This window comes from Carassius auratus, chromosome 24 (genome assembly GCF_003368295.1).
Source record: "Carassius auratus strain Wakin chromosome 24, ASM336829v1, whole genome shotgun sequence".
Classification (NCBI taxonomy): domain Eukaryota; kingdom Metazoa; phylum Chordata; class Actinopteri; order Cypriniformes; family Cyprinidae; genus Carassius; species Carassius auratus.
The window spans coordinates 3,411,686-3,431,291 of record NC_039266.1 but is presented as its reverse complement, the minus strand read 5'-3'; the positions used below and the strand labels follow the sequence as shown (position 1 = coordinate 3,431,291).

The 19,606-nt window shown below is 38.4% G+C and overlaps 6 protein-coding genes and 1 pseudogene across 8 annotated transcripts; 3 read left to right on the top strand and 4 right to left on the bottom strand.

The window, feature by feature from the left end:
• The window catches only part of LOC113041847 (GATOR complex protein WDR24-like), an 11,052-nt pseudogene extending 10,699 nt beyond the window's left edge, over positions 1-353 (top strand).
• A 255-nt stretch (positions 354-608) lies between these two features.
• On the bottom strand, positions 609-5,026 carry LOC113042131 (rab11 family-interacting protein 3-like). The gene is made up of 2 exons (XM_026200718.1): positions 2,005-5,026; positions 609-1,537 (listed from the first exon to the last, which is right to left on the bottom strand). The coding sequence occupies exons 1-2, from the start codon at positions 3,664-3,666 to the stop codon at positions 902-904; spliced, it is 2,298 nt and encodes a 765-aa protein (XP_026056503.1). The 5' UTR covers positions 3,667-5,026; the 3' UTR covers positions 609-901.
• Positions 5,027-5,428: 402 nt separating this feature from the next.
• Positions 5,429-9,527, bottom strand: LOC113042129 (peroxisomal 2,4-dienoyl-CoA reductase-like). 3 transcript variants are annotated; one of them, XM_026200717.1, is made up of 10 exons: positions 9,408-9,527; positions 9,100-9,207; positions 8,924-8,992; positions 8,630-8,681; positions 8,411-8,546; positions 8,022-8,146; positions 7,787-7,880; positions 6,741-6,845; positions 6,412-6,652; positions 5,429-6,158 (listed from the first exon to the last, which is right to left on the bottom strand). In XM_026200717.1, exons 2-9 carry the CDS (start codon positions 9,198-9,200, stop codon positions 6,432-6,434), a joined length of 903 nt encoding a protein of 300 aa, XP_026056502.1. In that variant the 5' UTR covers positions 9,201-9,207; positions 9,408-9,527; the 3' UTR covers positions 5,429-6,158; positions 6,412-6,431. The 3 variants fall into 3 exon arrangements, with proteins under 3 accessions (XP_026056502.1, XP_026056501.1, XP_026056500.1); XM_026200716.1 differs by having other exon boundaries at positions 5,430-6,158; positions 6,464-6,652; positions 9,509-9,518; XM_026200715.1 differs by having other exon boundaries at positions 5,431-6,158; positions 6,464-6,652.
• Positions 9,528-10,174: 647 nt separating this feature from the next.
• Positions 10,175-15,413, bottom strand: LOC113042128 (uncharacterized protein C7orf50 homolog). The gene is made up of 6 exons (XM_026200714.1): positions 15,297-15,413; positions 14,775-14,910; positions 14,155-14,277; positions 10,850-11,085; positions 10,661-10,742; positions 10,175-10,465 (listed from the first exon to the last, which is right to left on the bottom strand). The coding sequence occupies exons 2-6, from the start codon at positions 14,838-14,840 to the stop codon at positions 10,283-10,285; spliced, it is 690 nt and encodes a 229-aa protein (XP_026056499.1). The 5' UTR covers positions 14,841-14,910; positions 15,297-15,413; the 3' UTR covers positions 10,175-10,282.
• LOC113042127 (G-protein coupled estrogen receptor 1-like) lies at positions 11,798-13,412 on the top strand. Its single transcript, XM_026200713.1, has one exon. It carries the CDS (start codon positions 12,095-12,097, stop codon positions 13,358-13,360), a length of 1,266 nt encoding a protein of 421 aa, XP_026056498.1. The 5' UTR covers positions 11,798-12,094; the 3' UTR covers positions 13,361-13,412.
• Positions 15,414-15,680: 267 nt separating the features above from the next.
• On the top strand, positions 15,681-16,520 carry LOC113042737 (protein ccsmst1-like). The gene is made up of 2 exons (XM_026201752.1): positions 15,681-15,809; positions 16,140-16,520. The coding sequence occupies exons 1-2, from the start codon at positions 15,730-15,732 to the stop codon at positions 16,462-16,464; spliced, it is 405 nt and encodes a 134-aa protein (XP_026057537.1). The 5' UTR covers positions 15,681-15,729; the 3' UTR covers positions 16,465-16,520.
• A 914-nt stretch (positions 16,521-17,434) lies between these two features.
• LOC113042126 (histone H3.3) lies at positions 17,435-19,558 on the bottom strand. The gene is made up of 4 exons (XM_026200712.1): positions 19,417-19,558; positions 18,294-18,440; positions 17,669-17,822; positions 17,435-17,581 (listed from the first exon to the last, which is right to left on the bottom strand). The coding sequence occupies exons 2-4, from the start codon at positions 18,419-18,421 to the stop codon at positions 17,453-17,455; spliced, it is 411 nt and encodes a 136-aa protein (XP_026056497.1). The 5' UTR covers positions 18,422-18,440; positions 19,417-19,558; the 3' UTR covers positions 17,435-17,452.
• Positions 19,559-19,606: the final 48 nt, after the last annotated feature.

Below are 19,606 nucleotides of genomic sequence, written 5' to 3'. Positions count from 1 at the left end.
ATGTGAAAGGAAGGAAGTCGATGCATTTTTTTCTTCTTTGAAATCCTTTATTTGGTTGTTTACTTGCATGCCATTGAAAAATAAAACATGGATAACATCTAGAAAAATGAAGAACTAAATGACATCTATGAACTGTGGTAACTGTTGTTGCCAGTGGGCTTAAATGGGTTAACTACCTATATATTCCTGTTCTACAAATTGAAGATCAAATTAACAGAACATGTGACAATATTGATAACAATTAAATTAAATTGCTACTTGTCCCTCTTTTCTTTAAAATAAGCAAAAAACGAGTTGCCTGTTTCAATAGTATAGCCATAAAAAATTTAATTTCAACATGATTTTTAGTGTAAAAATCCTATGCAAAGTTATTTTACAACTTGTCGCCATGACAATGCAATGCCCTAAACAGCTATAAAAAGGATGATTGAAAAGGCTTGGAAGCTCAACTCAGACAAAACTCCTAAAAGAAGGCCTAATGCAAGTAGGTGTTTTTATTTTTTGAATGAAAATTGGCCCCGTTCATTTTCATTGTAAACGTCTCACAGCAACCACAACTGTTTTAGGATAAGTCAAAATATATCCTGGATTGTATTGAACCGGTAATATTCCTTTAAACTGTTGATGTTCAAGTTAAGATACAGAAATTATGACAAGTTACCATGTAATTAAATACTACTTGCATAGTTTGATAAAACTGATGCAAAGCAAATGATAGTTAAAAAGGAAAGACGCCATGAAAGACAAGAGTGAGAGGACAAGAGTGGTATTCTGAGTCTTTGAGGGTTTGAATAATAAAAGAGCAGTTCTTGGGTGTCACCATGATCAAGTTTCACTTTGAGCTTTGGGAACCAAATGAAGACACACACTGTCCTGTAATCATAAAGCATTTTTATAACATTTACCCCCACCACCCAAAACTAAGCCACCACAAACTCACACAAATAGACAAGGAAAGCCAAAAACTGACCTGTTCGGCTCCATATGCTTTTGCAAACTCGATGAACTCCTCGATATGGACAAATCCATCCCCGTCCTGATCCAAAGCCTGGAAAACCGCTCGAAGAGCTAACTGCTCCTCGCTTTTATGGGCTGTTGCGGAAACTATAGGCACGTTTATCAAATCCACGGGGACTCTCTGGTCATGGAGCGATTTGGTCGGCAGAGCATCTGAGGCCTTGCACAGATCCAGAGTCATTTCTGCATGTTTGGGAATGTTGGGTGCATCAGGTTTATTCTCCATCAAGGTCAGGTAGGCCTCCCTATCCAGGCTGGCTCCACAGGGAAAGACATTTCTGTGTGAGGGAGGAGAGCTGGGGGCGACTGAGCTCACTTGTTGCTCTTGTGCCAGGTCTATCTGTGATAGTGTCAGCTGATGGAAATCCTCCTGATGTGTAAGCTGAGAAGGAAACTCCGCCTCTCCCTCACCAGTAGCTTCACGCAATTGGCTGGGAGTCTCTGTGGTCTCTGTAAGATCCGGCCCCACAAGTCCACCCGTCACGGTCAGCTGATCACCTGCACAGGTGAAGGGAGTGGACTCTAAAGAATCAGGATTACTTGCACAATGAGGTACGACTTGATTCTGAGTAGACAAACTGCAATCTGATCTCTCCCCTCCCTGTAAAGACAAACTGTGAAGTTTCTCTTCAACATTCGGCGGTGTGTTAAGACCGTCATTGTGAGCTGTTACATTTTCTTCAGATGTATCTATAACAATTGCACTTGAGTTGCGGTCAACGAGTCATTCAGTTGGTCCAAAGGTGTGAGATTTTCCACAAGCGTGCTCTCTTTTTGTTGAGCACTGACTTGCTCCTGACAGGTTTCGCTCATTGCATTCAGTTCTTTATTGTTGTCAGCTTTACTGTCGTCTAGGTGTAAATTAACTATTTGCAAACTGTCCGACTTACTCTGAGAATTGGTTGCCTTTTGATTTTGGTGCAGATCTGAGCTCTCTAAAACTTTGAGTGCGTCTGAGTCTTCTGTGTTGCCTATTGTGGGTCTAACATCGGCAGGGTCAGGGTCACCCTTTACATTGTCTGTTTCTACATTTCTTACATTATTCTGAAATTCAAGGGTGAGTGCATTCGATTCAAGATCAGGTAAGTTTCCATCACATTTGTCCAGTTCTGTTAGCTCCGTTGCATCGGTCACAGGTGGAATTACAGAGTCTAAAGATGGCACAGATTCGCAAGAGATGCTGTCTGTTAAGATCTCAAACATGGAATCAGGAATATCTCCGTCATGAGACACCTCAGATAAGGCTTCAGCCTCAGCTGAATGTTTGGGCTGGCTGTGATCCTCAGATAAGATGTCATGTTCAGTCGAGAGGTCAATTAATGCATTATTTTCAAATGTGTCGACTGACAAGGCTGATGTAGACTCTTTATGTTTATCTTTGTAAAGCAGGCTTTCAGGTGAAGGATCTTCTGCTTGTATATCACCAAAAGCAATTGGTGTGAGTTCTGTTTTTGCTTCAGAAAAAACATTTTCAGTTATAGCATTAGACACAACCTCCTCCTCTATCTTTTCTCCAACCGTTGGTGTCCATTCTGTGGATAAATCACACAACACTTCTTCACAATGTTCAGGTGATTTGCAAGACTCACCTAATGGAGTACTACATACAGTATCCGCTTCAGAAGATAGTTGTGTTGTTTCTATGTTAGCGTCTGTTGTGTCTTGGCTCTGAAGATCATCGTCATGGGTCTCGTTACTACCCGAGAGCTTACTACTCTCCTGTTCAGAGTACAGACCTCCAACCAGCAGCCCAGGTAACAACATCTCCATCTCATTCAGTGAAAGGAGAGTGCTACCCTCGTGAAATGACATGACAGTTGGTTCTGTACAGGTCGTCAGAGGGATGGCCTCACAGGAAAGGGTTGAGGATGGGAGGTAGATGTGTTCTGGTGTAGATAAAGGTGTCTGACAAATAATTGAAGGTTTGGGATTTGAGTTTGTATCTGTACATGACAATGCCACAGGAGAAACGGGCAACAAACCTTCAGATTCCAGAGTGAGATGCGTCCCGTGCGGAAGCAAGCACTGACTGTCCATGTTCACAAATGTTCTTTCCTCTAAGGAATTATGGCTGAATTCACAGTTTGTTAAAATTGTTTTGTCAAAGAGGTGAGTTTCTTGTAGTATTGTTTTGTCAGACTGAATTGTGGGGTCAATAATACCCATCTCACCTGTGTACACATCTAGAGAGTTTGAAGTGGCAGTAACCTCCACAGGTTGCAGGAAATCAGGCACCTGTTCAGAAAGGTCAGAAAAGTTGTTTTGGTTCTCCACGGGTATGTTCGAGAGTGTAGGACTAGTAGATCTAGAATTAAAAGAGATGAGATCTCCATCAACAATTTCAGAACCTCCAGGCGAACCCTCTCCTTTGAGACCTTGGGAAGGATGAGGCAGAGTCGTCCATTCGGGATAGACACATTCCAAACCATTTTCCCAGGAATACGTCTGCCCGGAATACTGAGAGGACCAAAACAGGTCATCAAGGTTTATGGCATTTTCCTGAAATATTTCATTAGTAGAATCACCAACAGAAATGTCGTCTTTATCCATAAGGAGAAATCCGAGGGGATTCTGCTCGGATTCCCACTCAGCTTTCCCGCTCACCTCCCACTCAGAACACCCTTTAGGGCTGGAGAGAACTTGCTCCATTGAATAGAAGAATGCTCTCCTCTGACAAATGGAAATATCCCAGAAATTCGAATCCTTTGTTATGATCCCACAAAGTAATAACGTTCGGAATTCAAAAGCAGTTGGTGGACTCTTCCAGAATACGCACCAAAATAAATATCCTTGTCGAGACCCATGGGTAAGCGTCCACCTCCCTGTAAATGATCAACTACTGTTTACTTTTGTAGACACGGGGATAATGTTTCACTGCTGTAATACAGCTCATATTTTTTTTTCCGATATGCAAATCTCTCCAAAAAAAAAAAAATTGTTGGCCCTGTTCCCCATTCAAAGTCAAGTCTAATCCATTTAACATAAGACTTCTCAAAACATGCTGATCCACATCCTGGTCCACATCCTAATCAACACATAATAAGATTACTTCACTGCTTAAGATTGCTACTCATAAAAATACAATTTTAGAAACTATACATGTATAAGAGATTACATAAAATAGAAAGCTACATCAGTGCAAACATCAGACTCTATATCCAAATTCCATTTGAGTTAATTCATAACCCCTAACTTCCTACTGTTAAAAAACTGTGCCTACCACATTAGCAAATCATTATAAGTGCACACTTATAACAGGCTTGACACTTCCCTGGTTTAAATAGTAATTTTTAAAGTCTGGTTATGATATATAAACACGAGGCAGTGTATTCAATTATTACACTCTGATTGTCACGCAGTCTGATTGAATAAAGCTTTACTTATTTTATTTGTTAATCACAACAGACTATGTTCTAAACAGCTGTCAGTTTGTTATAAGACTAAAAACAAAAACGAAACCCCTTAAATGATAGACTGTTCTAGTGCGGTTAGCATCAGCATCCTCCACATCTGAGGTAAACCAAATAGCCGACTAACGTTAGCTGGCCCACACGACCCCCGCTTGATTTTCCATTTCGAAATAAAGAAGACCCGTGATGTGTTTCTGATTCCCGTCAGAGATGATTTAAATCCTTAATTCGGTTTGATTCCCCAGTCATCTTTCTCGAAAACAGGACAACATCCAGGTCGAGTCTCGCGAGTCATCCACCTGCGCTTGTTATTAGCCTGTTAGCGGGATCAAATCAGCTCGAGACCATCGATAATCGCACCATAAAGCGCGAATCCTTTTATTTTAATCCCTCTGCGGCGATTTATCCGTTAACCAGATATCCAAAGGTTAAATGAGAGGTCCTGTTTTTTTAGTCGACGGATTGTGTTTAGCTATCTCTCTCTCTCTCTCATCAGCAGCAATACTCAACCCCTGCTGTCTCACTCAAACTCTATCTCTCTCGCTCTCTCTCTCTCTCACACACACACACACACACACACACACACGTCAGCAACACGCATGCGCAGCGCCGGCGCCGCAGTCTGCAGCTTTAAACCACAGGCGTCAATAATCATTCCTCGCGAGGTTATCTGTGCCTTTGGTTGCGATGGTGATGATGGAATGCAAATTTATAACGTTTTTTTTTTTAAATGTCACATTCCCGCGAATCAGTTAACCGACGGCTATGATGCCATCGTTTGCTACTGAAGACTGCTAGAGGTGAAAATAAGGGTTAACAAAATCGAGACAGTTTGCCAGAAATAGAGTAGATAACGTTTACTTAGAATAAATGCTGATTTGTTAACCAAACGTTGTTGTTTTCAGTTAGTTCCTGTGATTTTCTTGCGCCCCCGTGTGAACGATCAAAGATATTACAGCTAACAACATACTCCCAGAAAATATAATTAGAGAAAGGTAATTATAAAAGATTTATTATGACAACAGTTACGTACATAAGAACACAATCATTTTTGTTTAAAAATGTATACATGTACTGTAACTGAAAATTAAAAAACGCCATTAATGTAGTGCTAAAGTGGTCATTTATGATACCAGAAGTAAATACATTATAATTAATAATACTCTGTGGTTAAATATGCTTGAAATGTAAATAACTTTTATGTAATGGCAAGACACAGTTTAAGGGTGTCTACAAATATCTCATAACATTCTAAACATGTTCGTCATATTTCACCTCAAAATTAAAGGAAGAAAATTGGAAAATATATTTGCATAAAAATGCAGTCATTTCTGTAAAGAGATAAAAGAAACTCATCATCATAAAGTAGGAAAACATGAATTTGATTAAAATTGGAATTTGTTCTTTGTACTGATGATAATTTATGCTGAAAATCCAATGAAACGAATGAGAATCTACTACTTAAAAAATGTACATCATCATTATGAAAATCTGAATTTGGGAGTAATAGGTTTATTTATAAAAGTCCTAAAATTATGCTTAATTTTTTTTAACACAGAACAAAATTTCTTTATTTTGTTAGTTAATTTAATGTAGAAAAACAATATGGATGTTTTTGTAAAATTCAACAATTATCATACAGGTGTTGGCACGATCAACTGGTTCATTGCTGTTGATTTCATCCTCTAAATTCATTCTATTTATCCTTTCTTTTCTCTGCAGACCAAAAACCTAGAAACATAAGAGAAACAAAGTTAGAATGAGATTTTACATACAAATACATTTTCCAAATATTCACAGGTCAATCATACAGCAGTACAAAAATTTATCAAAAAAATGACTGTTTTGCTCATAAGATCACAGAATTAAAAAAAGACTTCTCACAAGCATGTTTTGAATAATTATTAAAATTATTAATTTATGTTAATCAGTTCAGTCCTATATAACTAGCAAACACTGTCTTCTAGCACAGGCACACACACACCTGTGTGCAGTGCTGTCTGTTCATAGTTTAGCAGAGCGAGATGAGATAATACCCAGCAGCCGCTCCACGTCATTGGCTGAGGTAAGCCACGCCCCTCCATCTGCGACCAGTATAGCGCCGGTGACGTATGAAGATGCGCGACTGGCCAGGAAAAGAACTGCATGTGCGATCTCCGTCTTATTGCCGGCTCTTTGCAGTGGAATGCTGCGGAAAACCCCCGCTGACTCGGAATGTGAGCCACCTGAAAAACCACAGTGATATTTAAAAAGAAAAGTATATTGACACTACAAATGAGGCCACACACACACACACACACACAACTGTCTTACCCAGTCTACGGTATCCCTCTGTACCAGAGATGGGCCCCGGAGCCACTGTGTTCACCCTCACACCGCAGGGGCCCCACTCGACCGCCAAGTGCCTCGTCATGGCATCTAAAAAAACATATACATATGCAGATAATTATTCCTTATTTTATCCCAGAATAATTTTAGTATAATTTATATATATTTTTATTTATTTAGATTTTTTAATATCTATTTTGTTCTCACTTTTTATGTAATTTTGTTGTTTTTGTCAGTTTTTGTTTATTATTTTTAGTTTATTAAGTTTTAGTTATTTTATATACGGATCCCCACACATGACATGCAAGAAAACATTTATTAATTGTGCGCACAATTTACTAATTCGTTCCCTCAATTTGTTAAATCGTGCACACAATTTATAACTCGAGTGAATGAAATAGTAAATCGAGGGAACGCAAATAATCGTGTGCACGTTTTAGTACAGTAAGGGAACGAATTAGTAAATCGTGCGCATGATTTAGCACACAATTTTTTCCTGCATGCCATGTGTGGGGCTCCGTAATTTTACTATGTCAAATTAAAATAAATTAAAGTTGACTAACTTTCATCATTGTGCCAAATTAGTCTTTTCAGTCAACAGAACATGTTATCCTCAAAGTCGACTTGAAAATTTATTTTATCCAACATTACGGGGTAAAAATGTGTTAAAGATTTATATGCATGTATAAATTGTTCACAATTGGACCAGCAATATAAATTAAAAATTTATAAATAAAGAAATAAGAGGATATACTGATTTCATGCCATCTTTAAACCACAAATCTAATACATTTTATTCCACGTTTTTGTCTGATTTATAAATGAGGAACATATTAATCTTCATAATAATTACATTTATTAATCTGCACACTATTGTTGTCTTGTGTATGTTTTTTTTCCATCTGCCATTCTAAAAGTTACTCGTATTAAATACTTATTATATATTCTTAAGTTTATAAAACAATCATAAAACTTTGTATAGCAGGACAAACTGAAAATTATGTCAGAACATCGACCAAAAAGACACTAACCATTTGCCGCCTTCGCTGACCCAGCATGCACCTGGAGAGCCTGACCTCTGTATCCCAGTGTGGCAGAAATGTTAACAATGGAGCCGCCATGATCCTGAGATGAAGAGAAAACAGCCACTTAATTTAAGACACTGACAATAAATTACTGCTTAATACATAGAGACCTCAACATGTGACATAAAAGCCAAGAACTGAGATATTTAGTTAATAAAACTCTTGAAATGTATATTTTTACCTTGAACCATTTGTCATAGATGACTTTACTGGTGTTGAAAGTTCCCATAGTGTCAATCTCCATTACTGTCTTGAAAGCGTTAAATGATAATGATGTAGCTGGACACAAGAAATTACCTGCAGCATCTGTGGAATTAAAATCATAAACCACAAAACTCTCAAACTTTTTGCATAAGTACATATGCTTGCATAGGGTATAATTAATTACACATTAGAGAATGAACAAAAGAAACATGATAAGAAGGTTTTAGTTGATCTTTGACATCATTATATCTACAGAATCAAGATCTCTTTGGTAATGCACTGCATGTTTTGGAGAATATATGATTTTATTACGGGTTAAGGCCCTGTGTTTGGCTTTCTTAAATCTTTGACCGACTCAATCCTTACTGTTAATGAGTATGTCAACACGTCCAAATGTCTTCAAGGCTTCATCCAGAGCAGTAGAAATTGTCTCTGGATGACGCACATCCATGGCAATTGGCAAACACTGTCTGCCTGTAGTGCTGGTTAACTTTTTTGCAGCCTAAAACACACACACACACACACACACACACAATGAGAAGAATGACTCTTCATCAAAGTAATTCTGGGTTGTAGAAACAGTACCTCAGTGAGTTTCTCCAGATTTCTGCTGGCAATGACCGTGTCACAACCATGCCTGGACAAAAAAATAAAAAAAGCTTCAAAAAGATTTTTGCAAGATTATAAACATTAACATAAACATATTGAAATGAATCTGAAGATGCAGGTTTGAGAAGACTACATAACCAAAGTTCACCGAGGTTAAAGATCAATGTGTACGTCACTATAAAAAGGCAATTTGTGACTGAAAAAGTCAAATTGAGAGTTTCAGTCATGGACAATGTGTGAAAAAACAACAACAATTGACTGACCCCTCACCTCATAAGAACTTCTGCTATTCGAAACCCAATACCTGACCCTCCACCGGTTATAAAGGCCACCTGATCACTGCAAACACACAAAAAAGTCTATCTCTATGCATTTATATGTGCATATTTAACAATGCATAGATATAAAATGGAAAAAAATACACTTTCGGTGTTTATTGTGCTTACATGAGAAGCTCAGGGCTGTAGATGTGTGTGTATGTGCTCATGCACTCATCAGTCTCAACGTCCTCTGGTGAAGCATTGACCAGCTGAGGTTTCTCTGCCATGATCCTTCTAAAATGCACATTAAAAACCACTAAAAGGTCATTTTCATGTTAAAACTCATCTTTTGATTACATTGCATTAGCAGATGATTAAAAATCTACATCTACTAAAAGTCTGAGATTTTGCAACCTCTCGCTTTACGTCGTTTTTGCAATGCGACAGCGAGAGAAAACCAAAACAAAGCGTGGAATAAAGTCACGTTACGTTACCCAAAATGTGAATCCGTTTAAACGTGCGATCTGCTTCCGTGTAATTAATGAAGTTTACGCAACAGTTGTTTTCATTCTGCACGATGGACTTCTGTACCTACCTGGCGAGATGCGTGTGACGTCAAACGAACGTGCGAACGTATGGCATTATGGGAAATGTAGTCAGCTTTTTTTTCTATTTGAACGCTATGATAAAAACTGTTAAGATAAGTACAGAGACGTATGTAAACATGGTGCTTACTGTAGTTTTAGACTAAATGTGAACATGCGTATCTTCATCTTACACAAAAACAAATTCAGTATTTCTAAAAATCTGTAAAAACTGTGAAATGCAAACTCAGAATATGACGCAAACCTGCAATAATACATTAAATAACAAATGCCCCTTATGTTTTAATCCCATTTTATTAACCAGTGTCTTTGCTGCTGTCTTTCTATGATCCAATTCAACCATACTAATGAGCAAAAATGAATTTAGACGTTTCTTTTATTATTATTATTGCTGAAAATGAATTTAGACATTACATTTGTTTCATTTTTCTTTTTTTTCCTGATGAGTGTTGAAATTTCTTAAAGATTTTTAAACTTTCTTATTTAAAAAGTAATGCATTGCTTTCCATACAAGATAATGTGTTAGTTTCTTTAAGCAATAATGCAATATTCTAATGCAATACTTTTAAAAGTAACAGTGTAATACTAAATGATAGCCAAACCTAATTTGCTATCACTTTAAACGTGATTAAAAAAAAAACAAGCATAGCCCATTGGTAGATAAAAACCACAGCAATCATTTAATGAATGAAAACGTACAATTACAAATTCATACATGCACCAAAAACAGTTCATTCTGATGATTTGTACAATATTCTGATCTATCACAGCAACTGGACGACCTGTTTGGCTCTCTGTTTTTTATTTTCAGCATCCGCTGTATCTTCCTCTTCTCCTTGTCCTTCCCAGCGCAAAATGGCTTCAGCTTTCTGCAATGTGATGTCTCGCGACGCTCCGCGCATGCCTTCAAGATAATCTAGCAACACTTTGAAATGATCGTCATTCACCTGAAATACAGAGAAATGCATGCATATGCAGTAAAATCAGTTTAAATTGATCATGAAAAAAGTACTTTTTTGGTTCAAAAAAGACAAGAAACCATATGCATGATTTAAAACAAAATCAGCAGAACAGCCCATGTTTTATTATTGTGATGAGTGGAGGGCTGTAGAGATCAATGATGATTGTGAAGTTTCTTGTACCTTCGTGGTGTCATACATGTGCTGCAGTAACCATATTTGCCTGCCTTTGTGAAACTTCCACTCGTCCCGTCTCTCAGACCAGCTAAACAAGCACACAAACATGAAGTTAACCCATTAAAACTCTGTTTGACAACCTCTGGTAGAACTGGGAAATACATACATGCATAAACATAACTACATCTGTCTCACCATGTGAGGTATTCTAGCGCCACCTTCTCTGCAAGATTTGACTGGACCTTGTCTTTTTCTACGCTTTTGCCTTCTTCCTTCAGTTTCTTCTTCTCCTCCTTTTTCAGAATCTTCTTCATCTTTCTCTCCAGGACTCGTTTTTCCTCAGGACTCAGATCTTTCTCATCATCTGAGCCATTTTCATCCTCTGCTTCAGGTGGTTCCTGCTGCTGTGAGGTGTCCGTATCTTCAGTACTCTGAGACAGAAAATCATACGTTGCTTAATATTTGCATTCAGAATTCAATGAATAAAAAGTCCTAATGAACTTTCTATTAGAAATACAAATCTTTTGCAACATTTTATATGTTTTTGCTGTCACTTTAGATCAATTGAATGTGCCCTTCTGACCATCACACACACAAATACATGCATTGTCTTTTACTATGAAACACTAGATCTTCCATCTGTCTAATTTTCCAGCCAGCAGAGGAAGTAATGGAGCATTTCTCCATTATATTGTTTGGGGTAAACAGAGGCGGCCATTGTATGTGTCTGTTTGGCACAACCTGGTCCTCCTGTATTTACGTATTTATACATGAGTCAGCAAGACTTCAGAAGAAGAGACGTCTCCTTCTGCAATATGTCCGAAAGGAGAAAGAAAAGAATATCTACAAATCAAAGACTTCTACATTTATTTCTTAATGTCCTTTAAGGTACACACAGATCAACTTGGACAATACCGTAAGCAAGGTAAGATCTTTATTTTGAATGCTTCATTGCAAACCATCAGAAAATCCCATTGTAAAATAAATTCTGCAAGAATTAATGGTAAAAAAAAAAAATACTGTTAAAGATTTAGCCTCATGAATTGAAATTTAGGTTAACAGTCAAAAAAAGAATTAACTGATACAGTGGTAACCTTTTTTCTTTTCTTTTTTTTTTTTGAAAAATCCATCAAATGTGAAGAGCAAACAGGAAATTCTGGGAATGTAAATGTAAATTTTTTCACTGTAAATTTTAAGATCACAGTATTTTATTGTAAACCTACATGAAATGTCCTAGATAGGTCCTGCTGGTGAACTCAAAACACCTGCCGGGAAGTTTCTAGTAATCCTGAAGACCTTGATTAGCTGGTTCAGGTGTGTTTAACTAGGATTAGAGCTGTGGTCCTCCAGAAACTGAACTGGACACCCCAAGGGAACTTAACCGCCAGGTAACAGGTGTTTACTGTAGCATCTTTAGAGTTTTTCACCAGTAAAATTACAATGATTTTAGAGCAAGTGTTGATATTCTCACTTAAACATGCATCTTTGTGTTTTTTAGTACTTTCGAAAGGGCAACAAAATGCAGAAAACGGCATATTTCCAAGCAATGTGCCAATGGAAGTAATCGAGAGGAAGATCATGGAAGATCCGCCGAATTTCCGGTTGAATTCCTCCAGCTTGCACTGGACTGTTATTAACATCAATGAAACGAACTCTACCTCCTCGGACATTTACGTCATAAGCCTCCTCCTCTCCTGCATCTACACCATCCTGCTCTTCCCGCTCGGCCTCATGGGTAACATCCTGATCCTGCTGGTGAACTTTGACCCCCGGCAGCGGATGAGCACGCCGGACCTGTACTTTACTAATTTGGCCCTGGCCGACCTAGTGTTGGTTCTGGACTCACTTATTGAAGTGTTCAACCTGAGCACGCACTATTACGACGATGCGGTCTTGTGCTCATGCATGGCGATCTTCCTCCAGGTCAACATGTACAGCAGCGTGTTTTCCCTCACATGGATGAGTTTGGACCGCTGCCTTGTGCTGACCGGCCTAAGAACGCGAGCGCTACCTGAAAATGCCTCCATTTCGCATCGTTCGCGTGTTGCACTCAGGGCTTGTGTGACCATATGGGCAGCGGCCACCTTGTGCACTCTGATTCCATTCGCTACTGTGCATGTGCATCACGGATGGGGGCGTGGCTTCTGTTTTGCAGGCGTGGCTGAGGTGCAATGGCTGGAAGTGACGCTGGGATTCGCGTTGCCGTTTTGCGTGATGGGCTTCTGCTACACTTTAATCGCACGTGTGCTTTTGCGCTCTGAACGGCCACAGCGAACCAAAGCCCTGCGCATGATCGTTGCCGCCGTGAGCGTGTTTTTTGTGTGCTGGCTGCCAGAGAACATCTTTATTAGCGTGCATCTTTTAAACGGGGACACGGATGCCTCACGGCGACGTGGAAACCATAATCTGTGGCAGCGCCATCCACTTACCGGACACATTGTGACATTAGCGGCCTGCGCCAACAGCTGCCTGAACCCACTCGTCTACAGCCTGCTGGGAAACACCTTTAGACGGAAACTGCAGGTGTTTGTCGCGCACCACGTGCCATGTCTGCATAAGCATAACACAAGAGCAACACCTCCCTGTCCATGTGTAACATGCACAAATGCGCACCATTCGTGCTCGCACGAGAATAAGGAAGAGGAAGAACATGACCTTAGAAGCGGCGAGGAGGGTCAAGAGTGTGTGTGTGACAGAGTGGGATAAACATGGCCATGTTGTATTGACACAGAACAAGTTATCTTTTTTTCTTAAAAAAGTGAGAGTAAAGATAATTTAAAGTGGTCATATGATGCGATTTAAAATTTTCCTTCCTCTTTGAAGTGCTCTTGGTGCATGAAGAAGATCTCTAAAGGAACAAAGTCTGAAATCCAAAGAGATATTCTTTATCAAAGTTAAGACTTGTCCACGCCCTCCTATAACGGCTCTTTCTAACACGCCCCCACATCTCTACATCACAATGTGGGAAGATTCACACAGTATTCGGCCAATCACAATGCACTGGATAGCTGGCCAATCACAGCACACCTCGCTTTTCAGACTGATAAGCTTTGTATAAATCGACATGTTTCAGAAGACGGGGCATAGAGCAGAAACAATAATATACAATATGTGGAAAATTATTTGTTTTTTGAACCTTAAACCACATAAACATTTCATTACACCAAATACACAAAATAATGTTCTTTTTAGGAGCATCATATGACCCCTTTAAAATGAAGCTTCTATTGATTGATTGATCACGGATTCTGAAAAGACACTATTTTTAACACTGATGATAATCAGAAATGTTTCTTGAGCAGCAAATCGGCATATTAGAATGATTTCTGAAGATCATGTGACACTGAAGACTGGAGTAATGATGCTGAAAATACAGCTTTGATCATTGGAATAAATTATATTGTAATACATATTCAAATAGAATTCAGTTGTTTTAAATTGTGATTTTGCAATATTACCGTTTTACTGTAAAGGAAAAAAAGCTTATTATTTTGACTCACCTTAGCTTTCCTTTTCTTTTTCATCATTGCTTTCTTTTTTGCTTTCCCTGTAGCAGCGAGTGTGTTTGTTTCATCGTTCTGTGGCGTCACCAGATCTGATTCAGGAACAGCTGCTTTAGAGTCCTGCGCATTCAAAAAAGGAATTAAAAAAACACTCTCTCTGCATTCTACTTGACGACAACATTAAAACACAGCAGCTTTAAAACTGTGAGCATAATTCCTTGGTTTTATCCACTGAAAGAAATATTTTAATACTTCTATTCAGCAAGGATGCATTAGATTCATCAAAAAAAACTGACAGTACAGACATTTAGAATGTTGCAGAAGATTTCAATTTAAAATAAATGCTGTTATTTTGAACTTTCAAAAATCAATAAATAAAGAAAGAAAGAAAAAGAAAAAAAATGGTTTCCACAAAAATATTAAGAAATAATTCTGGTTTGGGAGCAACTGCTTTAGAACAATAATTATATATGTGACATAACAGTATATCGTTTGTGACATACTTATTTATATATATATTTTTCACCAGGAAGACAAGGCTTTCAAAAGCTACATGTTATTGAAAACATTAAGCCTGTGTTATTATAATAAATGTATGTGTGCCCTACATCACACACCTCATCGTTAGCCTTTCTCTTTTTGCCTTTCTTTGGCTTTTTTCTCTCATCTTGTACATGTGTCATTTCATCCAGACTGTGTTTGAGCTCTTTTTCCTTCAGATTGCGACCAAGTTTCTTCACGTTCTCAGCAATTCTAGAAGAAAACAAACCAATTGAAAGTTATTCATATTTTTATTCAGCGAATTAGGCATTAAATTTATCAAAAGTGACAGTAAAGACATTCATGTCACAAACGTTTTCTGATTGGTTTTACAAAATAAATGCTCTTTTGAGCTTTCTATTGATCTCCATTTAACATTAATAACAATGTAAAGCAAATCAGCATATAAGACTGATTTCTGAAGGATCACGTGAACATAAGAAACTTCTTTCAAAAACATTAAACAATGCAATTTATTTAAATGTAACGTCAGAGATGTTAGATGTAATCATGCACTTCGCCAGCACACATAAATTAATATTACTAGTTAAGCAGAGTCATTATCGTATTTATGGATGTAACGTATAAAGATGACTTACCTAAAGAAATATAAAAATGACTTGCAAGGAGAACAAAGATCTTCAAATATTTCCTTACAATCACGTGTGGATGAGCAGCGCCATGGAAATAAAATAGCGACCAGGTTTGATGACGTCCCTGCATCTGCATCCCTGATTGGTTGGTAATTAGAATTGTGGAAAATGTAGTTCTTAAATGTATTGTCGCGTTATCCTAAAATAAGATTATCGCTTCATGCGATGACATTTTAAAAACATTTGAGATATAAACTCTAAAATATAAATGCTATATGAAGTGTCTATATTCAATATGCAAACTATATTCTTTAAAAACGACTAAATATCGAAGCGGAACTATATTTCAGTGCATTGTAGTTTTCCTTCCGGGCAGAATTTACAGGAGGGCTTGTTATATGACCTGAAAGATTCACGCATTTATGAAGAAACCCTGAAGATGTCAAAAGTCTGCTTGCATTTATCAAGGTTTTCTTTGGGTCACGATGTTTTTCCCAGCAGAACACATGCGAATTTAAGGTAAGTGAATCATTTTTCTGGCATAGATTGTTAAATAATTCGTATTTACTTCAATTTTCTTTGAATGGTGCATTCATTAAAACAAGCATTTAATTAATTTAAACGTATTAAAATGGATTTTGAACAGAATCCTGACCGATTTTTCTTTAAACAATCTTTAATGAATTGTAAGCTGACCTTGGCTAGAAGGATCTCTGTGTGAATGATATTTTAATTGTTTTTAGCAAATACAAGCACCACTGGATTTTAGAAATAAATGCAATGCTATTTCTCTCATTTTAAAAGTAATGTTTCATTACATCTTTATCTCTGTACACCATGCGCCACAAGGATGCTGTGCTTAACGTCAAAGCTTAGTGCAAAGTCCAGAGAACCTCCAGATGATAATGAAGCATCCAAGCCCATCCAGTTCTCAACCAGCAGAGCCAGTCACCGGACCTGGAGAGTGGACCGTTCGATGGGCAGCACGTACCAGCGGCCCTGGTGGAGGGTTCTGCCCATCAGCCTTGTCGGAGTCGGCTTCATCGTCTGGTGCTTTTTCAGGAGAGAGACCAAGGTCGACGAGTCTCTGGAGAAAAACCTCTATGAACATTTACCAGGACTGCTTTCCGATGAAGAACAGGAGGGAGTCGGTGTCAAAAACAAACCCTCGTAGTGGCTTAAAATGGACATTTTTGATGTGTAATGTTTATTGTTCAATGTTTTTTCAAACTGAGATTTATCAAATCAACCGTCCACATTCTGTGCTCTTGAAAGTGACTGTATCAAACTGGATCATCTGCAGCTGGATTTATTGAAGACTGTAAAGCCAGCAGCATTATATTGAATCCATAAAGGAGAAAAGTATAATTTGTAATTGTGGTGTGTCTGTTAGTTTGAATGCAATCAGGGAACCATTAAGGAGTACACCTACAAAGTCAACATAGAAAACATTCTTCAGCAAAGGAAATAATTTCAGTATCATAATTAAAGTGGGCATGCAAAAACTACTTGTGGCTTATGAACCACAGAAAATAAAACCTAGTGACAGTTAACTAGTAAACAAGGCACTCCAAAAACAAATTTTATAGGGTTTTAAAAAGGCTTGCTTTTCCATATTCTTCATACAGAGACAAATGTTTAAGTTAACATGCTACTAGCTTTGTTCACTAAAGCAACACTTATAGGACCTAAAAATGGTAAGAGCAACAGCTTGTACAGGTCAAAAACACTGCACCTTAAAAACTACTAAAGCTAAAATAATGAACAGCAAACAACACTGAGGTAGTGGAAAGTTTATTTACAACCAAATGGCCACAATAGAAGAGAAACCCAATATAACAACAATAGAAATAAAAGGACTCTAATTCATCATGAAGCATGCAGACTAGGCAGAGGTATATGAAAGTCTAAAATACAAACTTTAAAACCCTGAGGAGCTCCCGGAATGTTCTGACGCTGCCCCCCTTCTATCAACTTGAACCACAAGATACCCCTCCCCTACCGCAACTACCAAAAAATACAAAAAAATAAACTTAAAACTACACAGGCATTTATGTCAAGAGTGTAAGAACCCTGATGTCCCTCCCACCCAGCCCTCCCACACATCAAACCTCATCCCCATATATTCCTCCACACAAAAAAAAGTTGAGTACATAAAGCATTTAAGCACGCTCTCCACGAATTCGACGGGCCAACTGGATGTCTTTGGGCATGATGGTGACACGTTTGGCGTGGATTGCGCACAAGTTGGTGTCCTCAAACAGACCCACCAGGTATGCTTCGCTTGCCTCCTACAAACCACAGTGAGAAAACACCATCAGGAGTGACCAAACAATACGAAAGCATGAGGTAGATCATACACAACCCAGAACACGCACCTGCAAGGCGCCGATGGCAGCACTCTGGAAACGCAAGTCTGTCTTGAAATCCTGAGCAATCTCACGAACCAGACGCTGGAACGGAAGCTTACGGATCAGCAACTCTGTGGACTTCTGATACCGACGGATCTCCCGAAGAGCCACGGTTCCAGGACTGAGGGGGAAACAAGCAGATAACCATAAATTACGGATTCGTTATTAGGATAATGAGTGAAATGCACTGAGAAAGCAAAAAATACATCATGTATATACATTATGCATACATTTTTGCAAGTTTCAGTATATAAACTATGCATACACATCTATACAATGTGCAAAACAATATTATGGATTTTATATTGAGATTTAAACGCTTTCATTATTGTTTGTCTACTAAATATATATGTAGAGTACACACGTATGTGTATAGACAAGTTTTATATCTAAAACTTAGACAATTTGATACATTAACTCACTTCGTAAACAATGTATAAGCTGAAGACAAGTAAAGGGTTTCTATAGCATATTTATGTTTATTTAAAGCCATGCCATATTTTGCTATATATTTTTATTAAAATAATTTGTAATAGTTTAAGTGCATCACAAAAATAAATTTGATGAACTACACGTGTTCAGTGTTTCTCACCGGTATCTGTGGGGCTTCTTGACTCCGCCGGTGGAGGGCGCACTCTTCCTGGCCGCTTTGGTGGCCAGCTGCTTCCTGGGGGCTTTACCGCCGGTGGATTTACGAGCCGTCTGTTTAGTACGTGCCATGGCACTCTAATAAAGCGACCTGAAGATAGAAAGAGACAAAACCGGATGAGAAACAACAACAGCCGCGGGGAACTCCGCGCACCGTGACGTCATCCACAAATGGGTCCCGCCCACTAATAAAGTCATGCACTAACATTCTGTTTAGGAAAAAGGACACCATGACGACAATACCCTGACTAACCCGCTTCACCACTTGGGGGCGCGATTTAGGAGATTTGGATACTTCAAGGTAAATGAGCTGGCAAAATAATAATTATATTATGTTAACACTTGACTTTTTAGTTAAAGTGTGTTCAAAGTCGTATATGTATACAAGTAGAAACGCACACTGCATTGGAGAACTGATAACATGAACAACTCCGCAGGACACTACGTCACACATACACATTACTGGGTCCCATTCAATACACACACTGCCTGAAGGCAAATATATTAAACGCCAGCGACTTCCATTCAACCATTCAGCTACTAGTACTACATTCACGCCACGTTATCTTCAATGACGGGGAAAGATGAGAAAACACCGGTAAATTGAGCTGATGAAGCTGTGATTAATGCTGTAGTGAAGTCCACCATCTCATGACGAGACACAGACACGTTTCTGCCTTTATGTGTAACATGGCGCCCAAGAAACCAATTACAGCCTTTTCTTTGTCTACACTAACAATTCAGCGACTGTCGACTACAAGCACACACACAGAAAACAACGCGAATCGCGAGAGACTACATATTAAAAACTGAATTTGAAAGTTAACAAAAGCTAACGAACTTCTGAGGTAAAGCAGAAGTAAATATGAGCTCGCCCTCATTAGCTTAGCTTGTTGCTACCGCGACAAAAATAATCTAAATCCGCCGTATATGAACCGAAGTTAACACAAAACGCGGTCTAAATAGATTTTCTATGTTATAGAATGTCTGAAACCATGATGCTTAAACACTAAATCCACTATAAGATAGTTTCTGTTTGTTTAACACCGACCGTTAGCGATACTTACGATTTTTTTGTATCGATTTATCCGTCAACGCCAAAACAAGGAACGTCTGTCACGGGCTGCGCGAGCTGCCTTGTATTTATAGTCTGTTCGCTGGTTAAGCCACGCCCATGTGTACTTTCATTGGCTGGAGCAGAGAGTGGCAGATTTACTCTTCTTTAGTATTTATTTATAATTGTTTTAGCGCGTTTTT